At 39.3% G+C, this 12,699-nt stretch overlaps 1 protein-coding gene across 1 annotated transcript in view; it reads left to right on the top strand.

The window, feature by feature from the left end:
- The window catches only part of slc30a7 (solute carrier family 30 member 7), a 41,173-nt gene that overhangs the window by 15,738 nt on the left and 12,736 nt on the right, over nt 1-12,699 (top strand). Inside the window, exon 8 of the mRNA XM_088927671.1 lies at nt 2,184-2,319. Coding sequence (XP_088783797.1) covers nt 2,184-2,319 — 136 coding nt within the window. The remainder of the gene's footprint in view (nt 1-2,183; nt 2,320-12,699) is intronic.

Raw genomic sequence — 12,699 nt, 5'->3', positions numbered from 1 at the left:
TTAAATGAGTCTATGGATCACACGCTAACATGAGCGCCAAGGTGCACCTCAGTCACCTGGAATTTCTCTTGCAAACAGACTGAATGGTGAGCAGAGTTTGGGACACCACTCACTGCACTATGTGCCTCAGTGCGGCAGCTCACTGCAAGGCAGGACAGTGTTGTGCTGTGCAGGACGCTACAACTTTAAATGTGTTGTGCCCTGGTGTTGTGGTTGACGCTTGTGAGAAAGTGAGTGAGGAAGGAATGCAGATTGCCCTTCACCCTGGCAGACAGGGGTCTCTCCAGGAGGCCCCCTGAAGGGAAACTGGCCTTTGCTTGCCATGGGGGAGGGCAGTTTACAGCCCCGATGCTGGTTTCAGCAGTGCCCGTTCCTGTTAGTGCTTCAGGGCACTTTACCCTAACAACCTGCCATTAAATCAGCGCGGGGGCCATTACAGCTCCTGAGCCTCTTTGATTTCCCTCCTGGCTGGTAGGCTTATTTTCTCCTTTACAAGAGCAGCAGGCTATTGAAAAGGGCCTCCAAGCCTCCTCTACATTCCAGCACTTCTTTCAAAATCCCATCCGCACAGAAACTCGTTTGTGCGCTTCAACAATATCTTGCCGAGCCAAAGTGCAGGCAAGGTCTGGTGCGATGAAAAGATGACATTGGATGGAATTCAGTATGTTTTGTAACCAAATTCTGAGAAGAATTTAATTCAAATGTATTAACTTTATCCAAAAAAAACTTACATAAGATCTTTTAATTATTTAATGATGAACAGCTACTAGTGAGCTTGAAGTTAGAGTCAAAATTGATAAAGGGAAAGACTAGAGATAAGATGAGAGAGCTGAAACCCAAGGAGTCAGGGTGCAATTCAGTAGAAAGTGAGTTGTCTAGTTTGGTTTCTTACTGCATAAAAAGAATAACTGTTTATGAATGCAACATGCAAGGAAGATAATTGTTGTCTAATGTATCTAAATTTGGGGTTTATAATTTTATTTTAAAAAAGACTACGAAAAAAGGAGGCAATTTACAAGCAGTGCACTGGGAACAGATGGAAACAGAAACAAGAGGAGAATGATAGTCATACATTAAACAAAATGTTAAGACATCAAAATGATTTCAGCCCTAAAACAATTAAGCAAAATTAAAAACGCCTTAAAAAGGCTCAGTGCTAAAAATAAAAGTATACAGAGCTACAGATACAGCTGAAAAAAGAGGGAGACTGGAAAGAATATTGCAATATGGACAAAACATAGTATCAAAGTATTGGAACAGAGTTGACGACTCAAAATTCATCCGTAAAATAAAGATTCAAGTTTAAGAAAATGTGACTTGATGGAGAAATTAAGAAAAAATGTAGAAAAGTGTGTGGGTATGAAAAGGCTCAGGATAAGACTATACTGAGCTTCAGGCTGGTCTTAAAAAGGCTATTAGACTCTCCACGAAAGAAGTGTGTGTTTTGTGGCTATGGGTGCTAAGTGGCTCCCCATGTCCATCAGGAGACTTGGAGGATCTTAGCCCGTGGGGGCGATGCAGTGGGATCAGGCTGGGGACGTCCGAGTTGGGCCAATTGTGTAAATCGCAGTGGCTGACTCAGCACATTGCCCTTCTGGAACATGGAGGTCTATCACATGAGGAATGATACAGGCAAGGCCCTAAGAGAGCCTCCCCCATCTGTTAAAATTCAAGATGTAAAACCATCAGTCATCTCAGTCACTTAGCACAAACTGCCTGATGTGTAGATTAATTTTCAAGAGACCACCTACTCTAGATGCCCTCTAGTTCACAATCTTTGAAATGGTGTGTGATGCTGTAGGCTGAAAAGGCTGCTTCTTGTTGAGCCAGTGCTCTTAAATGCTCCTGGATTCACGCATCCTGCTTGCTCCCTGGTGTGGAGAGGAAGCCGTGGGGACAGCACTGCAGCTCTCTGACCTGCCTGCTCAACATGGCACTAACCATCATCACCCTGCTGTGCTCCCAGGCTTGGCAGTGCTTAAGCCTTTTATCCAGTTAGGTAATTGAGGGCTTTGCGGAAACCTGGCACTGGCTGTGAAGAGAGAGAAACGCCCTTTAGTGCAAAGTTCTATAAGTTGGTTGTGTCTTAGAGGGTGTACAGAAAAAAAAATGTGGATTTGAGTTTTTTATTCTTCTGCCATTTTTATAAATGTTTAATTTTTGTATTTACTTTATCATTTCAGGAGTCTTTCTGCACATCGTAGCAGACACCCTAGGAAGTATTGGAGTCATCATTTCAGCTTTATTAATGCAGAAATATGATCTCATGATAGCTGACCCTATCTGTTCCATGTTGATCGCCATTCTCATAGGAGTGAGGTAAGTTTTTCAACATCCTGGGATCTGATATAACAAAGAAAGGAAACGGGTAAATTCCATGAACACTGTTGTGCTGAAGTGTCACGCCAAAAACATTGTAGAAAAACTGTAACTTGTACTTTCCAGAACACAAGTGGGTGATTATAACTAATGGAACAATTAAATTAAGTCCATTAAAAATGATATTGTGTAATCTGCTTTTACAATTTCATTAACTTACTTGAAGGTACAGGTGATTATTCATTTTTGCAGAGACAGCTGCTTATCTTGGAACATAGTCATGGCAGAAGGAACATTGTAGACTCTCACAAAATGCACACATGGAAATTAACAAAAGGCAATTCTTCTGTTTGAAGGAATAGTAGCAGGGAACATCATTGGTGTTGCACACAACTCTGAAGTGTAACACTAAAGTAAGTTCTTGCTGAAAATTGATCTTCCCTTCAGAATTATCCGTTATAACTGCGCTTAAACAGTTTGCAGCATTTGATAGCACTATTTTTCACTTCTAAGACTTTTTTAGTTTGGGTTGTAATTGATGCTGCTCATGTTTAGCCAAGCAGCTCTAGGTTAACATCTCCCAGGCTCCTTCATTGCAGACGTCCTCTCCCTGCCTGGCCAGAACAGTTTCCTACTGCTGTGAATTCATCACAGACCGGATTGCTTAATGTTTGACTAGAAGACATGAAGTTTTGGGGAATCTTTAACATCAATTTGATGTGTTTTCCTGATCTTATGATTGTTGTAATTACTTTGAATAGCAGATTATAAACAGAGTATGGGCCAGGATGAACGGCTTTCTGGATGGAGAGAGTTAATCTGTGAGCAGTTGGTTTATCTCCTTAAGTCTATGGCCCACCTTTTTAAAAAATATGGCTTCATGGAGAAATATTGAAAAAATCAGGAAAAGGGTGCTTTACAGACATGTGAAAGGGCTCAGGATAGAGTATATATTGGTCTACAGGCACAACTGAGGAAAGTTATTTGAGAGGAGAAATAGAATCTCTCAATGGAGGTAAAATCGTTTTTTCCCCCATACTTCAACTGTAAGAGGAAGAGTAAATAGTTTACAAGATAGTGGGGACTTAGCAGAATATAAGCCAATAGAAAACATACAGAAATACAATTTCACATAGTTGTTTGCATGAATACATGCCCAATGTTATAGAATGAACTCCAACAGTATTGTGTAATTGTAGTGTAACTGCCAATTCTATGAAGGTGTGGCAAGTCCTTTTTTGATTAAATTTATTTCTGTACCATGATAATAACTTGCAAGAAGTTATTGAGCTATAGGTACACTGCTGAGTAAACAGTGTGTTGAATTTTAAGCAAAGTTGCAGGTAATACCAGATGTGGCAGGTACTGAAGAGCTACCATATGCGCACAGACAGAAGATGAAACGCATATTATGGATCTGTTTTGTCTATGTTGGATTCCTGGCTAAGCTTGAGTGTCTTTGCAAATCGTGCGTTCAAGTTATTAGACTGGGACCTGTTTTAACAGAGTGTTTCATCAACAAAAACTTGTTCTTTGAAGCAAAACGCCTTACTTTCACGTCTTTAAACACCCTGGCAGTGCCTCTTTTCTTGCACAGTGTTTACGATTTCTACAGATAAATGTTTCGTGTGATAGCATATCTGGGGGGATCTGTGATGCACAAGTGTCATGTTCTGACCTGCCTCATGCCATGTGCCTCCAGGATGGACTCTGGTGTTCTGTGACCATCTGCAGTATAAACAGTGTTCCAGTTATGGATGGATGCAATATAAAATTTAAACCAGTCAGTGATGTTATAAATAAAAGTAGTCTTCAAAAGCTGCATTGTTTCGAAACAGTTCCCCACCCACCATACCAGCTCTGTATAAAAAATGCCTTTAGAACAGGAAAGATGTGATTTAGCCTTTACCCTTCCCTGACAGGGATCTGTTCTAAAAATATACAGCTGTCATGTCACCCAGTCAGCCTTTTTTCCAATAGTTTTAATTGTTGATTCTGCAAGCAGAACAACTGTACTGTACATGTAGGATGGTGGAGGTTGAAGCCCCTTGCTACCTCATGTAACAATGACCAGCCAGTGTTTTTCAGGATTCAGTAGCATGGGTTGTATTAGATGGTGAATGATGAGATGCATGCTATGACTGATGCCATTATTGACCACACAAGTCTTTTCTGCTGAGAATGAGAGAAAAACATTGACATAATTTGGAGGTGTGACATATTACAGAGACACAGCATTTACCATTTCACAAAAAACAGCATACACTCTTGAGTGTTGAGAACAGGACATGGGAGATGGAGAAAGATCAATCCAGAGACTGCCCCTAGAACTGCAACACAAGGGACATGGAAATTGACAGGCACGTTTGGCTTAGAGAGGTGATTCACAGTGGTTCTTGATAGTAGTTTGATTTCAGGTGCATGACAAATCAACGCTGTTGAATTAATGGGGTGTCCTGTTAAGTGTATATGGGCCAAGCTTAGTTTAGGAACAAGGTATCAAACCAAATTATGCATTTTTGCCCTTTGCCCTGTAGTTTGACCGATCCTATGTAAACTGAAAAAAGCAACAACTCTGTCACTGTGCTGTGTGATGTGGGCCATGATGCCATCCTGGCAGCAGTCCCCTGAGCAGCAAGCTCATTCCTGTGACACGTTTACAAGCAATTATAATTACTTATATAGTGCCATTCAAGCTGAAGGAATTCCAAGGCTCTTTTTGGACTAATCCTACTTCACCTACCACTGAAGTATATTCCCACCTGGGTTACACACAGCTGCTATTCTGCATTAGCAGCCACACTACACAGACGTTCAGGTGGGGAAAAGAGAAAGTACTTCACCACTTAATTTAAGAGGAACTTTCCAGAAGCCAGATTGCACAAGTCCAGAGTGAAATGTAGCCAGGATATCAGGGATAACACCCCTACTTTTACAAACTCTCATGGGATCTGTAATGACCACAATCACTATAGGACACCTACAACACAGTGTACACAGTCACCAGATTTAGAAATTCTAGTCCCGAGGGAAAAGAACCACCTACTGTTCTATGAACACTGCTTATAAAAACAACCAGGATTTCTTTATGGATCTAAATGAGTCTAAATGGGTTTAACGAATCATTGAAGTAGAAGTGGTGTGGATGTGCTGTGATTGTGTGTATAATTGTTAATTTTTGTCATTTGTTTATTGGAGTCCTTACTTATGGCTCCCAGGAATGCAGAACATAGCTGTGTCTCAGGAAGAGCAGAACCACAACTCTGTTCACTCTTGACTCCAGCAGTCGGGTATAGTCTCTCTGCCTCCTGGGGAGTAACAGGGTTGGTGGAGAGCCGGGGTGGGGTTAAATCACTGCCTTTGAGTGACGGACGAGAGTTGCTTTGAAAAACCTTGTTTAATTGTTTATTTGATTTTCAGGAAAAAAACAACCTTTAAATACTGATTCTGCCCACACCTGATATGCAGTACCATCAGTTTCAAATATAGATCAGAGCCCTCAGTGTCTTGCAACATTTCAACAGTTTTTGATCAGAGTAGCTGACCACAGCAATTTGTTACAAGCTGTTATTTGAAACTACGTTATGTCCAGGGACATACAGAAATGACTTGGGCTGGGGGTGGAGGGGTAAAATGTCATAACTGGATTGTACTCAACCCTCTTACTGGACTTTTAATGGCTCCAGGGAAGCTAAAGAGGTGCATGTCAGTCCAGTGTAGTAGTATAGTTGAGAACACTGTTGAAACGAGGTCATGGACCCCTTTATCAAAAGCCATTAATCACTGCAAGATCTTTAATATGTTTTAAACATTGGAAGCCACTCTCTTTTGCCTTGCAATGTGTCTCAAGTTTCAGAGCAGTTCTTTTGCTTATGAATGAACAAAAACTGATTTTTTTATCTGATCAAGAAGACTAGGCTTTTGTTCTCAATTCTTTTTATTCTTTGTCTAAATTCAAAGTATTACCATTCCAGAGCCTCTGTGGCATCATTGTCAAGATAAAAAGACATGAGAGAGACTTGTTTCAGTAATAAATCTGAGAAACTGCTTTTGATTGTTGGGAGTTGTGCAAATGCTCTCCAACAAGTGTTCTCCAACATGCGCCAGCCATTCTCTATATTATTATGGTGTTAAAAAGCTGAAATGGGAAAATTATTTTTTATGTTTTAGCTCAAGTTAATCATGTATGCATTTTACATAATTAGATTGTCTTATATTGTAATTATTCTTTGTAAGGGTTGATGCCTCTGGAACCTACATAGGGTTGTTAGAATTTGGAGGAAACTGCTCAGTTGTGTTATGATAGCTGATACCTTGGCTTCCTTCTGGAAACATCCGAGAGGTCCTCAATTCAATTAGCTACTAGCAACCAAAGAAGCCGAAGTTCCTTAATCTAATCTGGGGCAGTAGCATGGAGTAGTGGTCAGGGCTCTGCATTGCAGCTGTTGTACCCTTGAGCGGGATAATTCATTCAAACTGTTTAGTACTGTTTAGTTAATCATTGTAAATGAAAATTCATTCTCAATTGATTTAACTAGTTCAAGAAAAATTCATCCTTTCATATATTCCAAAAAAGATCCATGCATCCAGGAAGCTAGATAGGTAATTTGGTTTTGGTTTTGACTGAAAATTTGGTTTCGGTGGCAGGTATCTTCAGTTGTCAGGAATGTTTGGGGCGCAGAAGCAGTGAGAGAACTCGGGGAATAAGAAACATTTTCCTCTGGTTTAAGAATGTGTATCTACAGTAAGACTGTACAGTATTTGATGTCCAGTTTGTGAAGGAGTGACACCTGATGGAAAGCGGCAGCTGGAATTTTCTTACAAAGTGCATGTTAGGGTACAAACACCAGATTCACATCTTCATGGATTTGTCTTGTGTTCTTTGTTTTCTGAATCATTTATGTCTTAAGTGGTGGCTTTTTTTTCTAATGTTAGTACATTTTGCATTCTGTGAAATGAGTGTTGCAGCCGGAAATATCTAGTGATTTTTTTTTTTTAAGTGGGCTTTCCATCAGGAGTTGGGTATGTTATTGTAGTAAAAGAGCAACATTAGCCACTGCTTTGTTTTAATCTTTTCTGTTGTGGGTATGACCCTTCTTGTGTTTGGGTCAGAAGAAGTTAAAGGTAAAAGAAGCTGCTTTGACTTTAATATTTGTAAGCTGCAACAACAATAATTGTAACAATAAAAGTACAAATAAAGTTACAACAGTTTGACTTAATATTTATCTTGAAAATTATTGAGGAAAACCGTTTGTTTTTTACTTCTTCTGATGAGAGACAATTCCCCCTTTTTCCTTCCTTGTCATTTGAGACAGTTTTTGTTTCATGTTGCCGCTAGGTTTCACGCACAAGCTGAGGTTAATTTACTAGTCTCTTGCAAGCAGGTATGATGAACCTGTTTGTGAACTCTTGACTGAGATAGATGGTGAAGCAACTCAAGATAGCTGTCTGTATCACTGCCAGAGTTAAAGCGAGCAGGTTTCCAGTAGTGAGGTGAGGGTAAGAAGAATGGCATATTTGAGCTGGGAGATTCGAAAAAAGGTTGCATCTGATTCTAATGGCAATGCACTTCATAGAATACTTGCTGAAGCTAGTCAGTTAAAACTAGTTAATTGGCTAAAATCCCGTGATCAATGCTAAATCAAGGATCTGGTTTTCATACAAAAACGTCTTGAACAAAACTTTTCGATCATCTCAACACACCACTTCTGGTATTGTACTTTGTTCTTGGGGTTTTGACAAAAAAAAATAGATGTAAATCCTTTGCCATTATGTTTATTTGGCAAAGGCCCTGCCTAAAGCAGAGCAGATACAGCTTGTTTTTCAGGGAGGTGCCTTGCCTAGGCTGTGGTAAATTACTGAGTGATGGAACTTCTTTTATCTCAATGTGCACTCTGAGCTATGACCTATTTAAGGTCAGAGCCCAGAGGATATTAATAAGATACCCTATTTCTGTTTATTTTAATTACCAATGTACACATGGCCTGTTTTTAAACACATGCTGTTTTCTTTATACTGTTTATTGTAAGATTGTTAATGCAGTTCTGCAAATGTGCAAACCTCACTCCTTTTTGTAGAGTTTAAAGCTGGAAATCTTTGATTAGTGGTTTACTCTTGTGGAATAATTTTCACTCAAACTGGTCTGCTGTTTTAATTGGAGGCAACCATCTACCTTCAAAAGCACAAGTAAAGTTTTATTCCATGCTGAAAAGAGAAGAAATGAAACGCAACAATTCAGCTGTGGAGCGTTCTGCGGGTGTCAAAACTGTGCTGTTAATTGGGTAGTGTTTGCTCAAGTAAAAAAAGTTGACCTTTATATCACTTTCTATAAGAGAAGTTACCACAGAACTATTTCTTAAACCAAATCTATTTGTGTGACAGAACCACAGAGCTGCTGCTGTTCCATTATTAATCACTTTATTAGTGATCAGTGAGCTCAACAATAAATGTCAAGCAGGTCTTGGTGTCAGTGGCTGCGGAGGAGAGAATGATCAGATTGAGACTGGCAAATGACTCGCACAAAAACTTTCAGACTTGCAAAACTGGTATTAACCCAATGTTACAGGAGCAGAAATAATTCAACAGCAACAAGGGGTTTGGCCAGTTTTTGACTGTAATATGATTGATTTTATAGTCTGCAGACCAAAGTATACTCTTTTGACTAAACATCTGATGTGTTGGCATGTTTATAATACCTTCTGGGTTTCAGACCACAATGCAGTATTTTGTAAAAATGACACAGGATAAAAAATACTTGGAAACTGGAAGAATTTTCCATTGGGTAAATGTTTGTTGAGCAGAGCAGCAATTTATTTTTCTTTCTAAAATCATCCAGCAGAAAAAGTCCAATTAAGATAAGTCTTATTTTCAAGAGTGTCCAATAACCACAAACCGCATTCTGTTAAACTGGTTTCACATGTTACCAGTGGCAGAAACACCAGGCTTTTTAAGGCATAAAACAGTAAATTCTTATGGCAATGTGTTTCCTCCATATGTGAATCCCAGATTCGTCTGATTTGTTTTTCCGCAAACTGTATAATACAGAACCTCAATTTTTTTCATCCTTTGGAACATTTTATAGGTGTTTTATAGGTTTCTACTGGAAACCTAGTGCTTTCAGTTTATGGGAGGAATAATTAAGCATGCTCGATGATGCTTTTTTTCACTTTTTGTTAATAACAGGCTGTGAAGTTTCTCTGATTGCTGTGGTTTGGTTAGATGCAGTTTCAAGCAGAATTAAAGCCTGTTTGCCTGTCTAGTAGAGTGCACATCTGTTTGAATTTTGTGTGGAGGACAAGTATGCTCCACTGTTTCCTATTTTCCAGCTACGAGTGAAGACTGCAAACCTGATATTACCAAGGCCAGAGGCATTCTGAATTTCAGCCTCATTACAACATCTTGTAATGCAGGGGTGTCATATTTTCTATGGTAGAACAAACTGACTTTAAATGTACTTAAATATATACCACATATTTAGTGTTTTACATTTTGGGGTTTATTTGGGGTTTATTTATAATAACATACCTTTTAAAATGCAATGAACACTCATTGTATGTTTGGTAGATTTCAGTTTAGCAAAACTACAGTTATGAGAAAAGGTTTGTGAAGCCTTTGGAATTATCTGGATTTCTGTATGAATGGCTCCTAAAATGTGATCTGATCTTCATCTAATTCATAAAAATAAATAAACATTTAATAAATGAACATTTATTCAATAAACTCATTTAACAAATAACACACAACATTTGACATTGTCATATCTTTATTGAACAAATGGTTTAGTGGCAAATTTAAAAGGATATCATATGACAACAAAAACCCCTCAATGTGGAGTGCTATGTGTATCCATACTACTGCCTTTTCTAGTATAGTAATGGAACAAAAAAGAATGATACACCGATCCACCGGCTTGGTGTGTGGCGTTTTCATCTTCATCAGGAGACTTATCTTAACACAACAAGAAATGTTGTATTCCTGGTGACTTTTGAAATCTGCGATGTTCTCCTCCTTTAAGACAAAGTGATCAGTAAAGACCTCCGGTGTGCTGGGATTGACAGATTGAGACTAGTATTTCCTTTCAGGGTGTAAATTGAGTGAAAATGTAGTGCTTCTTAACATATTTCCAAATAATTGTAAAGTATTTGAATGTAGTTAATAAAACAGTTAAACAGGTAATTCTCTTTACTGCTCTAGGTTATATAAAAGTGTGTAGAATGGAGTGAGAGAGCTATTCCACGTAGGGGGTTATGAACAGAATGCACAGTATTTCTTCAGTGGTCTGTTGATTTGTGTTGTTTATATGCTTTAGAAAAACAGGGGATATATTTAATGCTGTACTGTAAAATATTTGTTTTCCTTGTATGCGACTCGTTTAAATCAAGTCCCAGGTTAGATGAAGAGCACCGGGTAAATTTGCACACTTATTTATTACAAACGTCTTATTTCAGAAGGGTAAAATCAGCCTTTTCCACAGCTCTTTACTTGATGATTGCGATGTTCAGCCTTTTCACAGCTCCCTGGCATGTTTTCTGGGCTGTGGGCAGAGTGTGGCACGAGGCAAGTGAGCTTAAAGAAGCTGCTGACAGTTGTCTAGGCCTGGCCTTACAATGAAGGGGGAGGAGGGAGGGTGTAATGTGGAGTCCCGGTCAGAGGTGTCTCTTCCTAAACAGAAGATGGGCAGACCTGCCTCTCATGTATTTACATGGTTACCAGTCCACTGATTCTCCTCATTTAGGTGAGGGAGTGAGAGACAATAGAATTACGTGGATGCTTGTTAGATGACTTTGGAATAGATCTGCAACACATCTGTCCCGGGGCATCCTTTAGCCTTTCCATTTGCTGGAGGAAATGTTGAAAACAATGGTTGATGTCACACTCCCGATGGGGAAGCACGCTGGGCTTTCCTGTTTTTATTGTGTGGAAAGCGAGGAGCATCAGGCGCGAAACAGCACATGAGACGGAATGTTCCTGCTCCTCAGCCATTTCTCTTTTTTTCAACGCAGCTGATCTGCAGCTGGTAGCCACTGTAGCTTGTTGTGTTATTTTTGAATGAGGGGCAGTGGTGTGTGGTTTCTAGCACTATTTGAAAGTGCAGATTACACTAAATATTAAAGGCAAGAATTCTGATGCCAGATCGGCTTCCGAAAAGAAAAACAAATGAATAAGTTGTCAATTGATAAGGATTTTCTCGGTTTCTATGAGCACGCAGTCCTGCTTCATGGGCTGATCATAATGTCATACAGCTTTACCATCGTGGTCCATTATGTGACCTCCGTTTTTATACCGCATCCAAGCAGGCTGTTGCGCCTCCCTGCCTTAAGGAAGATGAGGAGGGAAGGTATTTCTTCTGTGTTTCCTTCGGGAAGGTGTTGCTTTGAGCTCTGACAGTCTTCATATTGGTGACTTGGACTGGCAGGGTTCATTAGCAGTGCGGCCACCAAAGAGCCAGCCACAAAGACAAGGTAGTTCAGTGATTGAGAACTGGATGTTATGTAATTGTTTAGCGTGAGAGAGGGTTTGTAAGCAGGGCAGTCTTTGTCTTGCTGCTTGTTAAAATAGAGCAAGGTTGGTGCTTACCACCAACTCTTAATTTGTGATGAGATAGCTGCTGGGGCTCAAGAATCGATGTCACTGGAGATAGTCATTCGACTACGTAACTCATTGTGACAAAAAAAACACAGCCTCACCATTGTTATTTGATACAACCACATATTTTACACCATAATGTGCAAAGAAGATCCTTATGTATAAAAATACATTAACCACAACCAAAAGGACTAAACAGCTAAACAGAAATTGACTACATTCTCATAGCAGTCTCTTTTGAAAAGAGCAGTCTGGCATGCACCTCTGAGGCTTGTGAACTACATTCATCATAGTAAAATATAATATATTCAAATAATAGAATTCACCTTAATTGTGCTCGGATTTATAGATGCTATATTGAATATAGTTTGTCTGGTATATGTGAATTAGGCTAAAATATACTGTGATAATGCCTTCTTAAACACTACAGAATTCAACAACAAGCGTGACTTTACAGACTTATGTGCAAAGGACATTACAGGCATGCAGTTTTTTGTAATGTTTCAAGATAAGATATGCTTTCAGTTGACGGCTAAGAGCAGAACTCTAGCCCTGCTATCTGTTTTCTTTCATACTTGGTAAACATGTTAAACTAACTTAAATACATCACTTATATAGCCAAAACCACTGAACCCTTATGAAAGAACATGAATACATAGAAGTAATTGGCCTTAAGTGCTAATATTATTTAACATGTTTGTGTAACTTCAGTATAGCTCTCTTTCTAGACTTCATCAGCAGCAGATATGGTCTGGTTCACCACAGTCCCCAATTAGACTTCAAATGAGCATATAA

Source organism: Atractosteus spatula, chromosome 11 (assembly GCF_055471065.1).
Source record: "Atractosteus spatula isolate fAtrSpa1 chromosome 11, fAtrSpa1.hap1, whole genome shotgun sequence".
In the NCBI taxonomy this organism is placed as follows: Eukaryota; Metazoa; Chordata; class Actinopteri; order Semionotiformes; family Lepisosteidae; genus Atractosteus; species Atractosteus spatula.
This window is presented reverse-complemented; position numbering and strand designations above follow the sequence as displayed.